The sequence below is a fragment of the Gadus morhua genome, chromosome 17 (assembly GCF_902167405.1).
Source record: "Gadus morhua chromosome 17, gadMor3.0, whole genome shotgun sequence".
In the NCBI taxonomy this organism is placed as follows: domain Eukaryota; kingdom Metazoa; phylum Chordata; class Actinopteri; order Gadiformes; family Gadidae; genus Gadus; species Gadus morhua.
In genome coordinates this window covers 506,532-526,445 of record NC_044064.1, presented here as the reverse complement: position 1 = coordinate 526,445, position 19,914 = coordinate 506,532, and the positions used below count along the sequence as shown (strand labels likewise).

At 54.0% G+C, this 19,914-nt stretch overlaps 1 protein-coding gene across 1 annotated transcript in view; it reads left to right on the top strand.

The window, feature by feature from the left end:
- Positions 1–2,291: 2,291 nt before the first annotated feature.
- Positions 2,292–19,914, top strand: part of rbpjb (recombination signal binding protein for immunoglobulin kappa J region b) — a 25,997-nt gene continuing 8,374 nt past the window's right edge. The window contains exons 1-4 of the mRNA XM_030337975.1: positions 2,292–2,635; positions 7,534–7,572; positions 15,090–15,185; positions 19,649–19,814. Of these exons, the coding sequence (XP_030193835.1) occupies positions 2,559–2,635; positions 7,534–7,572; positions 15,090–15,185; positions 19,649–19,814 (378 nt within the window). The 5' untranslated portion in view covers positions 2,292–2,558. The remainder of the gene's footprint in view (positions 2,636–7,533; positions 7,573–15,089; positions 15,186–19,648; positions 19,815–19,914) is intronic.

Genomic DNA, 19,914 nt, shown 5'->3' with positions numbered 1-19,914 from the left:
GCTTACAGTGATTCTTGCTAACAGGTCTTTCTTACGGCGGTCGTGCCATCAGGGATCTTGCTAACATGTAGGAGTGGGTAGGATGTTGGTCTGTGATGAGCCTCTCTCCAGAGCGGGTAGGATGTTGGTCTGTGATGAGCCTCTCTCCAGAGCGGGTAGGATGTTGGTCTGTGATGAGCCTCTCTCCAGAGCGGGTAGGATGTTGGTCTGTGATGAGCCTCTCTCCAGAGCGGGTAGGATGTTGGTCTGTGATGAGCCTCTCTCCAGAGTGGGTAGGATGTTGGTCTGTGATGAGCCTCTCTCCAGAGTGGGTAGGATGTTGGTATGTGATGAGCCTCTCTCCAGAGTGGGTAGGATGTTGGTCTGTGATGAGCCTCTCTCCAGAGTGGGTAGGATGTTGGTCTGTGATGAGCCTCTCTCCAGAGTGGGTAGGATGTTGGTCTGTGATGAGCCTCTCTCCAGAGCGGGTTGGCTTGTCTGTGATGAGCCTCTCTCGGCGGCCGTTAGACAGGGTTGGCACACAGGGTAACACATGGCTGACAGTTGAGACAGTACCCAACTGCTGCCACCACAAACCCACACACAGCCCCCGGTGTCTCCCTGCTGTCCACAACACTCCCCCTCCCTCTCTCTCCTCCCTGTTCTCCCTCGCTGTTTCCTCCCTCTCTCCTCCCCGTTCTCTCTCCGACTCCTCCCTGTTCTTCCTCTGACTCCTCCCCTTTCTCTCTCTCTGACTCCTCCCTGTTCTCTGACTCCTCCCTGTTCTCTGACTCCTCCCTGTTCTCTCCCTCTGACTCCTCCCACCTCCTTCATGTCCTATAGTCTAGTGATTATTCTTTCTATTGATGATCTCATCTCCCCATAATGACAGCATGACTATCCAGAGTTACCAGAGCCTAGTGATGTGGTTAGAATGACCTAAAACTGAAGGAATAACCATTTTCTGTAATCAATACATTTGGCAATAGACTGAATCTATTAAACATATATTAAACATTAAGTACTGACCTCCATATTTGGCTCTTAAGCTAAATTAAAACGGTATTTCACAAGGAAATGCATTCTCTCTCTCTCTCTCTCTCTCTCTCTCTCTCTCTCTCTCTCTCTCTCTCTCTCTCTCTCTCTCTCTCTCTCTCTCTCTCTCTCTCTCTCTCTCTCTCTCTCTCTCTCTCTCTCTCTCTCTCTCTCTCTCTCTCTCTCTCTCTCTGCGTACGTGTAAGAACAGATGACATCGGAGGTGAGGTATTTCTCTGAACACTGCCAGGGCCCGGGGGTAACATCTCTTGTGCTCTCAAATGTCCTCTCATTCTCTCTCTCTTTTCTCTTTCTCCCACATGCCACCCACTAGCTCTCTCGCCCCCCCCCCCCCCCCCACCACACACACACCCCCGGCAGCCTCAAGGTGACTCCCTGTGTTTTACCCTCTCTGGTCACATGACCTGACCGCCAGCCCCCAGCGCTGCTGTGTGATCTACGGCGGCGCCTGCTGCCGGTGGCCCAGGCGCCGCGGGGAGATGACGAGGTGTGACGCCTGGCCGTGACTCAACCCTCTTTTAATTTGAGTATCTGATGGCCAAGAAGACCAGGGAATACACAAAAACAACAGATCCATTCAGGGTCAGACAAACGGCTCCTAGAGTAATGGTGAATACAACGCTACTCTGACCAGCGGCCACTCAAAGCTCTTTACCGTACCGCCTAACATTCACCCGTTCATATACACACATTCACTCGCTGACAGCGGAGTCGACCACGCAGGGCGACGGCCAGCTCGTCAGGAGCAGTCAGGTGAGGGGTCTCGCTCAGGGACACCTCGACACGCTGAGGTGTCCCTGGTAACCTGCGGCTTACCAGCCAACCCGTTGTACCTCCTGAGCCACATGGCGCTCTAGGTGATGAGCATAGTGTAACTACGCGCTGTACGTGCATCGGACCAAAGGAACCCGTTTCATGGTGTTTTTAAGAGGGTCCGTTTATGGTTCGATACCCGCACGCAGCCAACCCGTGACTAAAAACACAGCCCCATTCGCCACTCACTGTCACCGTGGCAACGGGCGTTGTCCCCGTAGAGGCGTGGCCTCGGGTTGTTATGCCGCCCCCCAGGCAATGAAACTAAACACTCCCAGCAGCTCTAATCTCTGAGGCCCCCGTGCACACACCCACACATAAAGTGCACACCGGTTGCAAGCATACACACACATGCAAGCGAATGCAAATACAAACACGCACTGCCTTGGTATTTCCCTTATACACACACAACACACACACACACACACACACACACACACACACACACACACACACACACACACACACACACACACACACACACACCCCTCGCTGATCCCACCTCGTTGTGTAACAGTGACAGTTATGTGGAAACCCGTCGACCAATTAGCCGACACCGCTCTCTTACTTTTCACACACAGACCCCAGGAACAGGAAGTACTGTGCCACCGCCGTCCAACCAAACGTCTCGGTTGACCTTCTCCAAACTAAAGATGTTGATGAATACACTTTGATTTATGAATATATCTTTATTTTTATTCTCATAAAAGATGGATAAACGGACGGACGGTAAAGATAAGAGAGTAGAAAAGGAAAGCATTCGGTCCTTGGAGCTCTGCTTTGAATGGTAATGTAATCTTAGTGACACACACACACACACACACACACACACACACACACACACACACACACAGTCTGCTGCCTGTCAGTTGACCTCTGGGGGTCCCCCTTTGACCCTTGACCTTGACCCTGTGAATGATTGCGTCTGAGTCCTGATGCGCTGTGAAAGAGATTTCTCCAGGGACGTATACAGACGGACACAAAGATTTGATGTGGTTTAAGAAGACCGGAGCATCTTTGTTGTCAGCAGCATAAGGCTAAAAAATTGAACGTCAAAGAAATGGTGTCAAATATTTAGTTACGCACGCACGCACGCACTCAGTTAGTTTACTGATCATGTCGAGATGGAGGTTTTTGTGTTGCGAATAAGAAGTGTGTAGCTGATTGATTGCTTAGTGCTTCTGAGAATTGGTCGAGGGATTACTGCGTGTGTGTGTGTGTGTGTGTGTGTGTGTGTGTGTGTGTGTGTGTGTGTGTGTGTGTGTGTGTGTGTGTGTGTGTGTGTGTGTGTGTGTGTGTGTGTGTGTGTGTGTGTGTGTGTGTGCAATGCATTTGTCTGCAAAAGCTGTAGCCTACATCCTGTGATGACTGACAGACAAAGCCCTCTCCTCCCCAGGAGTGTGTGTGTGCGTTTGTCTGCAGACGTGTCTACCTGTGATACGTGTGTGTGTGTGCGCGCCGCACGCGTGCAGTCGATGCCGGCGGGTGGTCCTTCTGTGGGACTGGTAACAGACCCCCTGACCTACCACCCCCATATCTGAGACACCATGCCCTCCACATCCATTTACCTTACAGCCACCATGTGAGGGTGGAGGAGGTGGTGCTCAGTGACGGGGTGGAGGAGGAGGCGGAGGAGGTGGTGCTCAGTGACAGGGTGGAGGAGGAGGCGGAGGAGGTGGTGCTCAGTGACAGGGTGGAGGAGGAGGAGGAGGTGGTGCTCAGTGACAGGGTGGAGGAGGAGGAGGTGGTGCTCAGTGACAGGGTGGAGGAGGGGGGGTGGTGCTTAGTGACAGGGTGGAGGAGGAGGAGGAGGAGGAGGTGGTGCTGCTCAGTGACAGGGTGGAGGAGGAGGAGGAGGAGGAGGAGGTGGTGCTCAGTGACAGGGTGGAGGAGGAGGAGGAGGTGGTGGTGTTCAGTGACAGGGTGGAGGAGGAGGTGCTCAGAGTGAGGGTGGAGGAGGAGGAGGTGCTCAGTGACAGGGTGGTGGAGGTGGTGCTCAGTGACAGGGTGGAGGAGGAGGAGGTGGTGCTCAGTGACAGGGTGGAGGAGGAGGAGGAGGTGGTGCTCAGTGACAGGGTGGAGGAGGAGGAGGTGGTGCTTAGTGACAGGGTGGAGGAAGTGGTGCTCATTGTGAGGGTGGAGGAGGAGGTGCTCAGAGTGAGGGTGGAGGAGGGGTAAGGTGGTGTTCAGTGTGAGGGTGGAGGAGGTGTAAGGTGGTGTTCAGTGTGAGGGTGGAGGAGGAGGTGCTCAGAGTGAGGGCGGAGGAGGGGTAAGGTGGTGTATTGTGTGAAGTGAGTGTCACTTCTGCTGGGCAGAACCCGACCAGATGGCGTTTGTAGGTTAGAGGGAATCTTCCACTATCTTCGCCCAACCATCAGACGGCGGGGTCGTAGAATTAGAACTGGAATGCTCTAAGATGTGTAGCAGTCGCCCGGCCCGACCTCACACTTCTTCTTTTCTGACACGGTTCTTTCCGAGCGTTGTGTGTGTTTCTCCGACTCCTGTCTGAAAGCAGGGCTCTGCGTCAAGTTGAGACTCTTCTCTGTACCTCGCGAGCATCTGTATCAACTCGTTACCAGCAGCTAGTATTGATCTGGTCGATGAGGTGGAATCACGTGCACAGACGCATGCACACGCACACACACCTGTATAGACACACACACAATCGTATAGACGCACACGCACGCACGCACGCACACGCACGCATAAACATACCCACGCACGCACGCAGGCAACATGACGATTTCATCCAGAATGCATTTATGCAACGTGCAAAAACACCTCAGTTACCATGAGGGGTTAAGCTAGAATGTATAAAGGTGTGAAAATGAGCAGGGACACACACACACACACACACACACACACACACACACACACACACACACACACACACACACACACACACACACACACACACACACACACACACACTCTCAGTAAGCCCTAGCTCTCTATTTTCTTGGTAGTTAGTTCTTTGGAAGAACCCCATCAGAATCTATTAATACTACCAGTCCTAATACTACTAATATGTCCCTCCAGTGCTGGATCCGATGAGCCCGTCTCGGGTGAAGGTGAGCCCTGATCAGCGACTGCGGCCTCTGAGCAGCACACGTCCTGTGTTGGGTTAGGCTTATCTCAGCGCTACATAACGTGTATCCTCCACGGACACCTCATTGTTCTACAGCCGTCTGCGTGTCCTGCAGTGATGGATGATCAGAGTGGGAGGTGGCCCCCCTCGTCTACACTCTGAGCGGCTCTTTGGGCTCTCACAGGAGCGCTCACCACATCAGATTGCTCTTTCTGAGCCACACTGAGGTCCTGCCTGTTTGGTACCACCCCTGCTGGAGTGCCTCTGAGCAGGGCACCCCCCCCCCCCCCAGGATCAGTGATAGTAAACAGGGAGAGAGAGGAAGGAAGGGGGGAGAGGGAGAGAGAGTCTGAATAATTTAACTCCCGTTCTTCTGCCCACGCTTCCTTTTCCTCTCGCTCGTGCGTGTGCGTGTGTGTGTGTGTGGGTGTGTGTGTGTGTCTGTGTGTCTGATCGTGTGCGTGTCAATTTCTTCGCCTTTTCACAGATGAATCTTAGGAAACACAAACGTATACAAATATTGTGTTTTCTCTTCCAATAGTTTGTCCAGCAGTGGGGATGCGAGGTTGTAGACGACTGATTTGAACCTTAGCGTCTGTGTGAACCCTAGCGTCTGTTTGAACCCTAGCGCTGAGGACAGAGGTGTGGAGCGGTGGGCTGCCAGGTGTCAGCTCGAGGCGGGGGGGGGGGTGCTCACCACGGGCTCATGTTAGCAGCGGTGCACCTCGTGGCTTCCTGTGTTTGTCTCCTGTACCCGTGCTGCGGTTCCTCCACCCAGCGCGGCGTCCATGTTGATGCTAGCCCGGAGCTAGCCGGGGGCGTTGCCCGTCGCGGGCCGCGGCTTTTCACAGAAATCTCAAACGTCAGAGTTCAGTGATGTCTCGGGGGTGAGGCGATACCACACACCTTCAGAGTCTGCTCGCCTGTCTGCCTGTGTGTGTGAGTGTGTGTGTGTGTCTGTGTCTGTGTGTCTGCCTCTGCGTGGTTCAGCATGGATTGATTACATGTGGTGCGCTGCCCAGCGGTCGGTGGTGGTGTAGGCGGGCTATCATCGTCACTCGACCCCACCCCCGGGAGGGACAGATGGAGAGACAAACAGAAGGAGAGACAGAGACAGAGAGAGAGAGAGAGAGAGAGAGAGAGACAGACAGACAGAGAGATGGAGAGAGACCGAGAAGAGGAAGGAGTGATGAACAGGAGAAGAGAGAGAGACAGAGACAGAGAAGGAGAGACATACAGGGGTGAAGGAGAGATGCACAGAGTGAGAGAGGTGGAGGAGAGATGCATAGAGTGAGATGGAGAAGAGAGACAGAAGCAGACTCAGAGAGAGAGTGAGCGAGAGACATAGGCGTTGCACTATGGGAACCTTATTGATTGACCCCCCGTTCTATAATTATTCCACATTCAGCTCCTTCTCTCTTTATCCCTCTCTCCTTCTGTATGTCCCCCACTCCCTCTATCCCTTTCTCTCTCTTCCACACTCGCTCTCTTTGAGTCTTTTGATCCCCCCCCTCCCTCCCTCCCCCCCTCCCTTCCAGGAGTCGGCCCTGATGAACCCGTGGATGGTATGGGGGGGCAGGCTTTACATTCTGACACAGATCTCTGTGTGAAGCTGTGGTTGAAGTGAGGACAGTTCTGTGAAGCAGAGCGCTGAGACATCAGTCACTGATTTCAGCTTCCTCTAACACACACACACACACACACACACACACACACACACACACACACACACACACACACACACACACACACACACACACACACACACACACACACACACACACACACACACACACACACACACACACACAGTGGCAGAAGGTCACTAGGATGAATGCAGGGCAGCATGTGTAGGTGGAGTCTGGTGTGTGTGGTGCCTTCAGGTCCAAAGCCTTAGTCAGCACATTTCTCTTTCTTCCTTCCTTACTTTATCCTCCACCTCCACGCTCTCTCACTGCTCTCTCTCCCCCCCCCCCCCCCCCCCTCATCACAACCGGGGTGTTTTGACTCGCGGGCTCCCCCGAACCTCTGTTGGTATCCATGGAAACAGGGTTGACACCAGCATTGTGAGTTCTGTCAGAGAATGAAGAGAGGAGAGCGAGCTCCTTGACCGAAATCGAAAGGAGTCGATTTCTTCTTCAGCGTTTTACTTAGAAATGACTTTGATGTCATGAATGATGGTTCTAACCACTCTGAGAGGGTGTGACGTTCAGAACCTCAACCCTCAACCCCAATAGCTTGCAGCGGTACACACACATGCACACACACACACGCACTCGCACACACACAAAGCTTTGCTGCGGTTTCGGTCCATAATTTCAAGCTGTCAAAGACCTAGTGAAAGGTGTGTGTGTGTGTGTGTGTGTGTGTGTGTGTGTGTGTGTGTGTGTGTGTGTGTGTGTGTGTGTGTGTGTGTGTGTGTGTGTGTGTGTGTGTGTGTGTGTGTGTGTGTGTGTGTGTGTAAGAACATAATTTAGGAGTGACTAGACTGCTGAGACTAGTGAAAGGTGTGTGTGTGTGTGTTATTGGCTGTGTATCTGTGTGTGTGTTTGGGTAACGTCTCTCATGGTTTCTCGTCTTCTCTCTCGTCTTTACAGGAAGTTTGGGGAGCGTCCTCAGCCACAGCGCCTTACACGGTGAGTACACACGCACACGCGCACAAGGCACACACACCGCACAAGACGCACACACCGCACAAGACACACACACTGCTAACACTACACACACTACACACACTGCACAAGACACACACACACACACACACACACACGATACAAACATGCGGTCTGCGTGTGCGTGCTTCCGCGCCTTCTTGTGTTTTCCGGGTAGCTGTGTTGTGTGTGTGTGTGTGTGGACCCCAGCGGGGGGGCGATGACGGGGCTCGCTGATTGGCCGAGAGAGAGGCCATGTTGCTGGGGGTCGGGGTCAATGTGTTCATTCATGGTCTGCCATGGGCCCCACCCAGCCTTTCGTTGCCACGGAAACCTACTGTTTACCCACGCGTGTTCCTGTTTGTTTGTTTGTTTGTTTGTTGTTGCCAATGTGACTCAGTGTGTCTCTGTGGGGCTTTGTCGTCGGTGTTGTTGTTTGCTGTCTGTCGTTCAGACAACCCCAGTCATGTCAGATGAGTTCCTTTTTCACTTGATTTGCTTTTCTGATCGGGCACACTTGGAGACGGCTCAAAGCCCAGTGAGGTCCTCCAGAGTCTGCTGACGGCAGCCACCGCGCCTTCCTGTCAGGAAGGATGCTCAGGGGGAAAGCAACACATGACACACACACACACACACACACACACACACACACACACACACACACACACACACACACACACACACACACACACACACACACACACACACACACACACACACACACACACACTCTCGAGGCTGGCCAAGCAGGTGCTGGCAGTACGGGGGTTCCATGCTGCTAGCTCCTGTTGAGCTAGCGGCAGCACACAGCCAGAGGAAGAGCTGTGGACCAATCAGCTTCATCCACTGGGCCGCCCCTCTGCCCACACACAGCACTTCACAAATACAAATGCATATACACATTCACCCATTCACACGCGCACACGTGCACACTCACTGGCCTCAGCGCTCCCTGCCGTGCACGGCAGCGACCAGCCTGTCTGGAAAAGTTGGGTTTGGTGTTTCGCCCAAACTCTTTATTTTATGATTTGAAATGTGCATAGTTAGTTCCAGCGGTCAGCGTCATGTTAAAGTCCTGGAGCCAGACAGACCGGGCAGAGAGAAAGACAGTACTGACCACACAGAGCCACGCACACACACACACACACACACACACACACACACACACACACATTTCCTCTTCTCAGCCATCTCATAAGCTAGTAGCGGCCATTAGTGCGTGAGTCTGTGTTTCCCCTCCTTCAGCTTTCAACCAACCAGTGTGACACTCAGCGGCCTCCCCGTGTGCCACGGCAGATACCTGGTGCAGGGTCGCCCCCCCCCATCCCCGTGTGCCACGGCAGATACCTGGTGCAGGGTCGCCCCCCCCCCCCTCCCCGTGTGCCACGGCAGATACCTGGTGCATGGTCGTAGACTGAGCCTCTCGGGGCTGGGTCCGCCCCCAGCACTGTCTCCCTGCTGGGGCAGTAGGGGGGGGGCAGTCTGTCTCCCTGATGGGGCAGTAGGGGGGGGCAGTCTGTCTCCCTGCTGGGGCAGTAGGGGGGGGCAGTCTGTCTCCCTGCTGGGGCAGTAGGGGGGGGCAGTCTGTCTCCCTGATGGGGCAGTAGGGGGGGGCAGTCTGTCTCCCTGCTGGGGCAGTAGGGGGGGGCAGTCTGTCTCCCTGCTGGGGCAGTAGGGGGGGGGCAGTCTGTCTCCCTGCTGGGGCAGTAGGTGGGGGGGCAGTCTGTCTACCTGGGGGGGCAGTAGGAGGGGGGGCAGTCTGTCTCCCTGGGGGGGCAGTAGGAGGGGGGGCAGTCTGTCTCCCTGCTGGGGCAGTAGGAGGGGGGCAGTCTGTCTCCCTGCTGGGGCAGTAGGAGGGGGGGCAGTCTGTCTCCCTGGGGGGGCAGTAGGAGGGGGGGCAGTCTGTCTCCCTGGGGGGGCAGTAGGAGGGGGGGCAGTCTGTCTCCCTGGGGGGGCAGTAGGAGGGGGGGCAGTCTGTCTCCCTGCTGGGGCAGTAGGGAGGGGGGGCAGTCTGTCTCCCTGCTGGGGCAGTAGGAGGGGGGGCAGTCTGTCTCCCTGGGGGGCAGTAGGAGGGGGGCAGTCTGTCTCCCTGGGGGGGCAGTAGGAGGGGGGGCAGTCTGTCTCCCTGCTGGGGCAGTAGGGGGGGGGCAGTCTGTCTCCCTGATGGGGCAGTAGGGGGGGGCAGTCTTTCTCCCTGCTGGGGCAGTAGGGGGGGGCAGTCTGTCTCCCTGATGGGGCAGTAGGGGGGGGCAGTCTGTCTCCCTGATGGGGCAGTAGGGGGGGGGCAGTCTGTCTCCCTGATGGGGCAGTAGGGGGGGGCAGTCTGTCTCCCTGCTGGGGGCAGTAGGGGGGGGGCAGTCTGTCTCCCTGCTGGGGCAGTAGGTGGGGGGGCAGTCTGTCTACCTGGGGGGCCAGTAGGAGGGGGGGCAGTCTGTCTCCCTGGGGGGGCAGTAGGAGGGGGGGCAGTCTGTCTCCCTGGGGGGGCAGTAGGAGGGGGGGCAGTCTGTCTCCCTGCTGGGGCAGTAGGAGGGGGGGCAGTCTGTCTCCCTGCTGGGGCAGTAGGAGGGGGGGCAGTCTGTCTCCCTGGGGGGGCAGTAGGAGGGGGGGCAGTCTGTCTCCCTGCTGGGGCAGTAGGAGGGGGGGCAGTCTGTCTCCCTGGGGGGGCAGTAGGAGGGGGGGCAGTCTGTCTCCCTGGGGGGCAGTAGGAGGGGGGGGCAGTCTGTCTCCCTGGGGGGGCATTAGCAGGGGGCAGTCTGTCTAACTGATGGGGCAGTAGGAGGGGGCAGTCTGTCTCCCTGTGGGGGCATTAGCAGGGGGCAGTCTGTCTCCCTGGGGGGGCAGTCTGTCTCCCTGGGGGGCAGTAGCAGGGAGCAGGTGACAGTTGGGGGCTTAAGGTAGCGCTAATCCCGGCGAGGTGCTGGTTAGACTACGTCCTAACCCTTTAGTCGGAGCGATAGGGACGCTCTTTAGTGGCCGTCGTCCAGTCCTACTGGAGCCACTCTGCGCGGTGGGTGTGCTAGCATGTGTGTGTGTGTGTGTGTGTGTGTGTGTGTGTGTGTGTGTGTGTGTGTGTGTGTGTGTGTGCTGCGTGCGTGATACTGTGACAGATGTAGCAGGCTGGTGACTGTCTGCTCCAGTGCATCTGTAGTCTAGCTCAACTCCCACACAGATGCACATGCGCGCACACGCACATACATGGGCACGTGCACACGCACGTACACAGTAAGTGACCCCACACTGTTAAATGTCTGCCTTTCTGTCTGGAAGCCTGTCTGGGTTTTTCTTATTTCTGTCCCGTTTGTTTTTGGGTGCGTGCCGTCTCCCGCCCTCCGCCGACTGCGTGCTTGTGTTGTTGGTGTTGCTCGCATTAATAAGCCTTTTAAAAAATCATCTCACTGCGCAAAAATAAGCAAAAGAAAGCTGCAGTGTGAGGTGGAGGCAGAAGCTGCGGACCCCTGCTGAGTGTGGGTGTAAACAGCGCCTGGCGCTTTCTGGGTCACTCTCCCCCCCTCCCCCCCTCCCCTCTCTTCCCTCCCTCCTCCGTTCTCTCGCTGTCTTCTTCTCCTTCAGGTTTATGATGCATCAAGAATGGATTGGAGATGGTTTTAGAAACGGTAGTGTTTTGTCATTTCAAACATTTAACGCATGCTATTTTTTTTGAGTTAATTCAGCTAAACACAATCCTCAATATACGGGACCAATCGCATCTCATAAAACCCTCCCAAACAACTTTAATGGGTTCTTATCTTCTCAGAGAATGACGCAATAGCTGCGTTATTGTGTGAAGGAACCTAGTAGACTTCTGCTTGGTGCTGGTTCAATACAGGAAGTGTGTGTGCTGGTGTGTGAGATCCTCATTAACACCCCCCGAATGAGTTGGCCTGAGAGGGTCACCGTGAGTAGCTTCACACCCCCCCCAGCCATGCCTTCTGTGGGGAGGGAACCAGGACCGGCCCCTGTCTCCGGTCTTCAGAAGGGTTTTGTTTCCCAGTAAACCGTTCCAACACCATCCGTAGACAGAACTTCCTGTTTATTTGTTATCTGTTTGGTATTCGCTGTGTGTTGGCCGACGCTGCCTCCGCACGGAGAGCTGCGTGAGGTCGAGGCCGGCATGCGTGTGGAGACGTTCGTTCACTGATGGCCGAAAGAGGTTTTTTCTTAGTTCCTGCTTTGATTGCGATGACTCAGGCGCCACATCCAGCGTGTTTGTGTGTGTGCGGGTTTGTGTGAGGCGGTTGATACTTGTTACTACTCCTGTAAAGGAAGTTGAGCTGAGCCCTGGTTTCCACTGCTCTCACTTCTGCTTAAACCTCCACGTGTTCGGAAACTATCCACAGCTCCTGCTCTGGTGTTTAGTTGTCGGTGACCTTAGCCCACGTTGGTCTGTCGACGGGGAGTCAGACAGGAGACAGAGAGGCATGACCCACCAGGTCCGGGTGTGTTGAGATGCAGGCTGCCTCTTTATTTTACTAACAGAAGGAAACAGGAGATGATGCTGATGATGATGATGATGCTGATGATGATGAGATGGGGGTCCTGTTGATCTGTATCCTCTGTGAGGAGGGACGTCTCCATCCTGGTCACCGTTGGATACGACTGAACCCTCCAGAGTGGTTCCAGGGAAGCCTTGGGGCTGAGTTCAGAGCCGTGGGATGTGTGCCCCCCCGCTCTTAGTCAAAGGGAGGGAGAGGGACGGAGTAATGACCAGCCCTCATCGCTGGTAATCACTTGTGAATTGCAACCCACACACAAGTGTTTTCCCAACCCTGTCTGTCCTCACAGTCACGTGGATGTTCAAGGGCAGATGGGGGAGTTTAGAGATTGGTTGCTGCGCTTTGTCAGCGAAACGGCAAAGAGATGGAATGGCTGCGGGGGTGACTGTCAGTGGAGGAGAACGTTTTGAGTCAACGTGGAATATATATCGCCTTTTGAGAGATTTGTGTACGCCTGCATGTGAGAGCGTGGTGTGAAATGAAAGGGATTGGAGCTGGAATGGTTTTACTCTGAGAGCCATTCTGTTAGTCGCACAGGTGAAAAGCACACACACACACACACACACACACACACACACACACACACACACACACACACACACACACACACACACACACACACACACACACACAGTCATACTAGTCACTCCTCCACCTCATCGTTTGCTTTTCAATCACCCTCCCCTAACCTTCCATCCCCCTGTCATCTCCTCCCTCCCCTCCCTCCTCTCTCCCCTCTCCCCTCCCTCCTCCTCCTCCTCCCTGCCCCCTCCTCTCCACTCCTCTTCATGGCAGAGGGCCTCCTGATTTCCATAACAAAACGCGAGTGAGGCACCGCAAGCGTGTGTCATACAATTACGCAGCACACGTGTGTGTGGGTGTGGGTGTAAATCTTAATCAGCGAATCTGCTTGTAACAGGAAGGGGGGGGGTGCATGGTATGGGGGGGCAGGGGGTGAGTGAGTTTTGGCCGCGTTGAAAGGAATAATTGGATGGCGGACCTTGCTACATTTCACCATGAGACGAGGATTCTTAGGTGGTGAGCTCAGCACTGTTGATGTTTTCATTTCCCCCTCTCTCTCTCTCTTTCCCCCCACTCTCCCTCTCTCTCTCTTTCCCCCCACTCTCTCTCTCTGTCTCTTTCCCCCCACTCTCCCTCTCTCTCTCTCTCTGTCTCTTTCCCCCCACTCTCCCTCTCTCTCTCTCTCTCTCTCTCTCTCTTTCCCCCCACTCTCCCTCTCTGTCTCTCTCTGTCTCTTTCCCCCCACTCTCCCTCTCTGTCTCTTCCCCCCCACTCTCCCTCTCTGTCTCTTCCCCCCCACTCTCCCTCTCTCTCTCTCTCTGTCTCTTTCCCCCCACTCTCCCTCTCTCTCTCTCTCTGTCTCTTCCCCCCCACTCTCCCTCTCTGTCTCTTCCCCCCCACTCTCCCTCTCTCTCTCTCTCTGTCTCTTTCCCCCCACTCTCCCTCTCTCTCTCTCTCTCTCTCTTTCCCCCCACTCTCCCTCTCTGTCTCTCTCTGTCTCTTTCCCCCCACTCTCCCTCTCTGTCTCTTCCCCCCCACTCTCCCTCTCTGTCTCTTCCCCCCCACTCTCCCTCTCTCTCTCTCTCTGTCTCTTTCCCCCCACTCTCCCTCTCTGTCTCTTTCCCCCCACTCTCCCTCTCTCTCTCTCTCTGTCTCTTTCCCCCCACTCTCCCTCTCTGTCTCTTTCCCCCCACTCTCCCTCTCTTTCTCTCTCTGTCTCTTTCCCCCCCCTCTTTCTTTCTCTTTCGCCCCACTCTCTCTGTCCTTCTGTCTCTCGGCCTCTTCCTCTGTCTCCTTCCTCTCTCTGACTCTCTAGTCTTGTTCTCTGGGTCCAATTTTCTCTTTCTACCTCTCTTTAACGTCACCTCTTGCTCGGTCCGCTTTCTCAGGAAGCCTAATGAATTCTCTCTCTCTCGCTCTCGCTCTCTCTCTCTCTCTCTCTCTCTCTCTCTCTCTCTCTCTCTCTCTCTCTCTCTCCTGGGCCCAGCTGTGGAAGAGCACTTTTGGCCGGGAGACACCGGGGTGTTCAGTGTGTGAGAGAGAGAGAGACTATGTGTTCCCGAGCGGTCTCCCCCAGACATTAATGCACAGGCCTGCATGCCTCTAGTGTGGCGTCCATGTTGTCCACACCAGAGTGAGGCTGTCAGAGTGAGGCTGTCTCTGTCAGAGTGAGGCTGTCAGAGTGAGGCTGTCTCTGTCAGAGTGAGGCTGTCAGAGTGAGGCTGTCTCTGTCAGAGTGAGGCTGTCTCTGTCAGAGTGAGGCTGTCAGAGTGAGGCTGTCTCTGTCAGAGTGAGGCTGTCAGAGTGAGGCTGTCTCTGTCAGAGTGAGGCTGTCTCTGTCAGAGTGAGGCTGTCAGAGTGAGGCTGTCAGAGTGAGGCTGTCTCTATCAGAGTGAGGCTGTCAGAGTGAGGCTGTCTCTGTCAGAGTGAGGCTGTCAGAGTGAGGCTGTCTCTATCAGAGTGAGGCTGTCAGAGTGAGGCTGTCAGAGTGAGGCTGTCTCTGTCAGAGTGAGGCTGTCAGAGTGAGGCTGTCTCTGTCAGAGTGAGGCTGTCAGAGTGAGGCTGTCAGAGTGAGGCTGTCTCTGTCAGAGTGAGGCTGTCAGAGTGAGGCTGTCTCTGTCAGAGTGAGGCTGTCTCTGTCAGAGTGAGGCTGTCTCTGTCAGAGTGAGGCTGTCAGAGTGAGGCTGTCTCTGTCAGAGTGAGGCTGTCAGAGTGAGGCTGTCTCTGTCAGAGTGAGGCTGTCTCTGTCAGAGTGAGGCTGTCTCTGTCAGAGTGAGGCTGTCTCTGTCAGAGTGAGGCTGTCTCTGTCAGAGTGAGGCTGTCAGAGTGAGGCTGTCTCTGTCAGAGTGAGGCTGTCTCTGTCAGAGTGAGGCTGTCTCCAGTACAATGAGGCTGTCATAATGAGGTGGTGCCTTCAGAGTGAGGCTGTCTTGAGTGAGTTGATGAAGGGGTGAGACTCACCCTCCCTCCCTCCCTTCCTCCCTCCAGAGAAGCGATGAGGAACTACCTGAAGGAGCGGGGAGACCAGACCGTCCTCATCCTCCACGCCAAGGTGGCCCAGAAGTCCTACGGCAACGAGAAGAGGTGAGGGGGACGCCCACGCACGCACGCACACACACCTACACACACACACACACTTGTGTGTCTCTGTCACTTACACACACTGTCACTTACACACACGCACTGTCACTTACGCACGCACGCACGCGCGTGCGAACACTAGAAACCAGACTACACCCAGCTTGTAATGGAATGCGCCCGGTGATGCTTCCGACGACATCCCCGTTCCTGGAATGCGGCCAATGCAGTCGTAGATCAACAACACGTTTGAGGAACCCTCATGGTTATTAGTGATCAGTTAGCGTCTGACTAATACCTGCAAAGCATGCTGGGTAATGCGTCAGTTGGCTGCTCTGTAGGGCTCTAGGTGAGGTGGGGCTTAGGCCCTGCGGGGGAAACATTCCTGGTTACCTGCTCTCCCGCGACGCGTTGGAGGAGTAAAGAGATAGCCAGGAGCCTGGAGATAGTGGACCAGCCTCTGGCGGCTGGCACTCACACAGGCGCTGCAAAGCACTGTGGGTAATTGTGCGGTTGGATCGGAGGGAGGGGCTAGGAGGGGTTAAGATTTAATCAAATGAATAATTAAATTCACTCACACACGAGACACAATGAGCAGAAGAATTTATTTTTATGAAAGAAACATCATCTTGATGTGGTGTTCAGGCCATGAGGGGGAGTGTGTGTGTTGAAGAGGGAGGGGGTGTGTGTGTGTGTTTGTGTTTGGGGGAGTGTGTGTTGGGGGGGGGGGGGGGAGATTGTGAGCCGGGTGTGTGTAGGACAGAGTCTGTTTGTGTAGTGCAGAGTGTGTGTGTGTTTGTGTAGTGAAGAGTGTGTGTGTGTTTGTGTAGTGCAGAGTGTGTGTGTGTTTGTGTGGGGGCTGGGCTGGGGGGATGAGGGTGTTTGCAGACGTACAGACCAGCTCATTGGAAGTGGGGGGTCTTGGGGTCCAGGCCACTCCCCCCCCCTCCCTGATGCTTCAACAAGAGACGGTCCCCGGACCCTAACCTGTCATTATGGACCCTGACCACAGAAAGTCCTCTCTCTCTCCGTCTCTCTCTCTCTGTCTCTCTCTCGCTCTGTGTGTGTGTGTGTGTGTGTGTGTGTGTGTGTGTGTGTGTGTGTGTGTGTGTGTGTGTGTGTGTGTGTGTGTGTGTGTGTGTGTGTGTGTGTGTGTGTGTGTGTGTGTGTGTGTGTGTGTGTGATCTTTGGCTGGCTTGTGTTTCGTAGGGTGAGCTCATCAGGAATATCTCTGGGTTGATCAGCCGCCTCCGGCTGGGACACACCTCAGAGAGACGGTGCGGTGAGCGAGGGTTGAGGCCAGGATTAGCCCTTTAGCTTTGCCGAGTAGGGGTGTATGAAAACACTTGAGAGTTGCGATACACAAGTGTTTCCCTGAGACCGCATCTCTGCTCCAAAACATCCCCTGGCCGGCCGAGGCCGCCCGGGGGGGGGAGATCGTTATCCTGAGCTCCCCTCCCCGGCCCCCGCTGCACGGCCCCCCTCCACGGCCCCCCTCCACGGCCCCCCTCCACGTCCCCGCCTCCGCCGCACTGTCATAACATTAGCTCTAGGATAAGACTTTGATTCAACAACACAAATGTATTGTTATACAGATCTTAGTCTTACTCGCTCGCTCTCGCACGCACGCACGCACGCACGCAGGCACACACACACAGACAGACAGACAGACAGACAGACAGACAGACACCGAGAGACAGACAGACAGACAGACACAGAGAGACAGACAGACAGACACAGAGAGACAGACAGACAGAGAGAGAGACAGACAGACAGACAGACAGACAGACAGACAGACAGACACAGAGAGACAGACAGACAGACAGACACAGAGAGACAGACAGACAGACACAGAGAGACAGACAGACAGACAGACACAGAGAGACAGACAGAGAGACGCAAAGACACAGAGCGAGAGAGAGACAGAGAGACGCAAAGACAGAGCGAGAGAGAGACAGACTCACACACACACAGAGCGAGAGAGAGAGAGAGAGACACACACACACAGACCAATGGAGGCCGGGTGATGTCTGCCACTGTTTGAACAGGACAGTGGACTCTTGTTTGTTCAGCTTAGCCGCGCTCCGCGTTTCTCACGGGACTCACCTGGGAACTCACCTGGGAACTCACCTGTGTGTCGGCGCGTGGTGACCTTTAACCCCCAGGGCTCCGTAGTCGGCCTCTCTCTTGCTGGGTCTTCAAGATTCACCAAGCTTTATTTATATATCCATTAACATTGGCACAACGCAAGGATACAAATATTAGAGACAATATAGAATTCAGAACCGCATATATATAAGATTAATAATGTTCAAAAAACATCAAACGCAGTCATCAAAAATACAATCTAGTGCACTTCTAAACTTGACTTTACAGCGCAGAAGAATGACGATAGCATTCATCAGATACGTAGGCGTTGTGGTCGCGATAACTGTGAGCCAACCTAGGTAGTTCTTAGAAGTCCCGTCTGGTTCTGTGTGTTTCTGTTCTGTTTTCGTGATAAGAGCGAGCAGGCAGCCGATAGACGCTCAGAGCGTCTGGGTGAGGATCACTTCTCTGTGTGCGTGACTCTCACTCTGACCGGCCGAGTCTTCTCTTCTACGTGGTATACAGACGTTCATTTACATTCAGGGGAATTTGCTGACGCTTTTATCCAAAGTGACTTACAACCATTCATTCACACACCTGAAATACTTTATAATAATAATAATAAGTGTCAGCGTATCGATATTCTCATCGTCCTCCTTCCACAGAAAGGAACAGACGACGGGCTCGTTGTAATTCCAACCCTGACCTTAACCCTAGAGACTGGAATGGTTGTTCCGTTGACAGAACCTGTTGTTGTGTTTTCCAGTTAGTGAGCTGGATTGAGTCCTATGAGAAACTCATACCTTGTAAAGTGGTCTCTTCTCCTGGGTCGAGTGGTCACTGTGGTACCGACTTCAGGGTTGTCTCTTCTCAGCCGAGCACGACAGGGAGCGTAGAGGTGTTCTGAGGTCTGACCGTCGGAACTGTAGTGCACTTCCGTCCCCTAGTGGCGCACACTGAGTACTACACCCTGTGATTTGCAGGTCAGTACTGTACGTTCACACCAAAAGATGTAAAAGATGAACAGCTCAAAACGCAACGCTGTCCAAAATATTTACAGCTCATATCGCTCTTGCGATTTTGCTTTTCCATTTAAAGGAGCCGCGCTTTTTGCCTGCACGCCCGTGGTTGAGGCAAGTGCTGCTGCTGATGCCAAGCCACAAAAACACAAGATGGTCATACGTTTGGTCAATAGAAAAAGTATAATAAGCAATACATGAAACACTGAATGACTAATTAATGGAGCGATTGCTTATATGCTAGGCTATAGGCTAGTTTATCGCTATCGTGTGTTTGTGTGTGCGCGCGCGCGTATAGTATTGTTTATTATGGAAAAGATCCGCTCAACGGGAGCATTTGTGCCAGGAAGACATACGGCAAACAGACAAATTAGAAATAGATTTTTGTGCGGCATCTCCCTGCTTCTGAAATGCGCGCACATCTCCACCCACCGCTCGTCCGGTGGTTACAATCAGCATTCCACTGTGCGACCATCCATGTTGCGTAATGCGGATTGCGTGTGCACTCATACATTGTTGAAATCATATGCTAGATGCTTTATTCTTTCTATTAGTTTTTTAGTTCATGATCGGGCTATAATAAGACCACGTTGGCCATGCAATCGCGGACAAATTCGATGCCCTGCAGTAGCCGCAATTATTCTCTCACGCACCTCACTGAGACTCAGGATCAAATGTGTGGTAGGAAATAAAGTTCTCGCGTATGTTTACTGGGACCCACGCCGGCGAGGGACATCTACATTCCGATTGGCTGGCGGTAATTTACAGCCGAAACGCTACTAGCTCATTTGCATAGAGTTTAGCTGTTTTCAACTCTCATTCACAGCTTTACAGCTTTAAAGCTATCGCTCAAGCGTTTTATCGCTCCTATCGCTTTTTCGCTCATGTCTAATAGAAAGTGATTGGGCATTTCTCGCCTTTGTTCTCATAAACACAACCGTTTGGTCAAGATGAGTGTTTCAGCGACTAATTCAAATTAAGGGTAAGGGTTAGTACCTTAAATCAACCCAGACACACAGCAACACAAATCCATGCCCCTCTCGATCTCCATCAAAATTATTATTATTTAGCAATATTAATATAATTATGCATAATACAATTAAACATCGTTAATATCATGAACATGCAGCCTCTGCTGTCCACACCAACAGCCACGCAGTACCATCTCCACCAGTCACTGCTCGGTCCAGAGACGAGACCTAGACCTAGTAGAGACTGGTCTAGAGTAGAGACTGGTCCAGACAGTAGAGACTAGTCTAGAGTAGAGACTGGACCAGACAGTAGAGACTAGTCCAGAGTAGAGACTGGTCTCAGTGTGAGACTCGGTAAGGACCCAGCCTAACACCTCCCCCCCCCCCCCAGGTTCTTCTGCCCCCCCCCCTGTGTGTACCTGATGGGCAGCGGCTGGAAGAAGAAGAAGGAGCAGATGGAGCAGGACGGCTGCACCGAGCAGGAGTCCCAGCCCTGTGCCTTCATCGGCATCGGGAACAGCGAGCAGGAGATGCAGCAGCTCAACCTGGAGGGCAAGGTACACACGCACACGCACACGCACACGCACACGCACGCACTCACACTCACACTCACACTCACGCACTCACACGCACACGCACTCACACAGCGACTAGGAG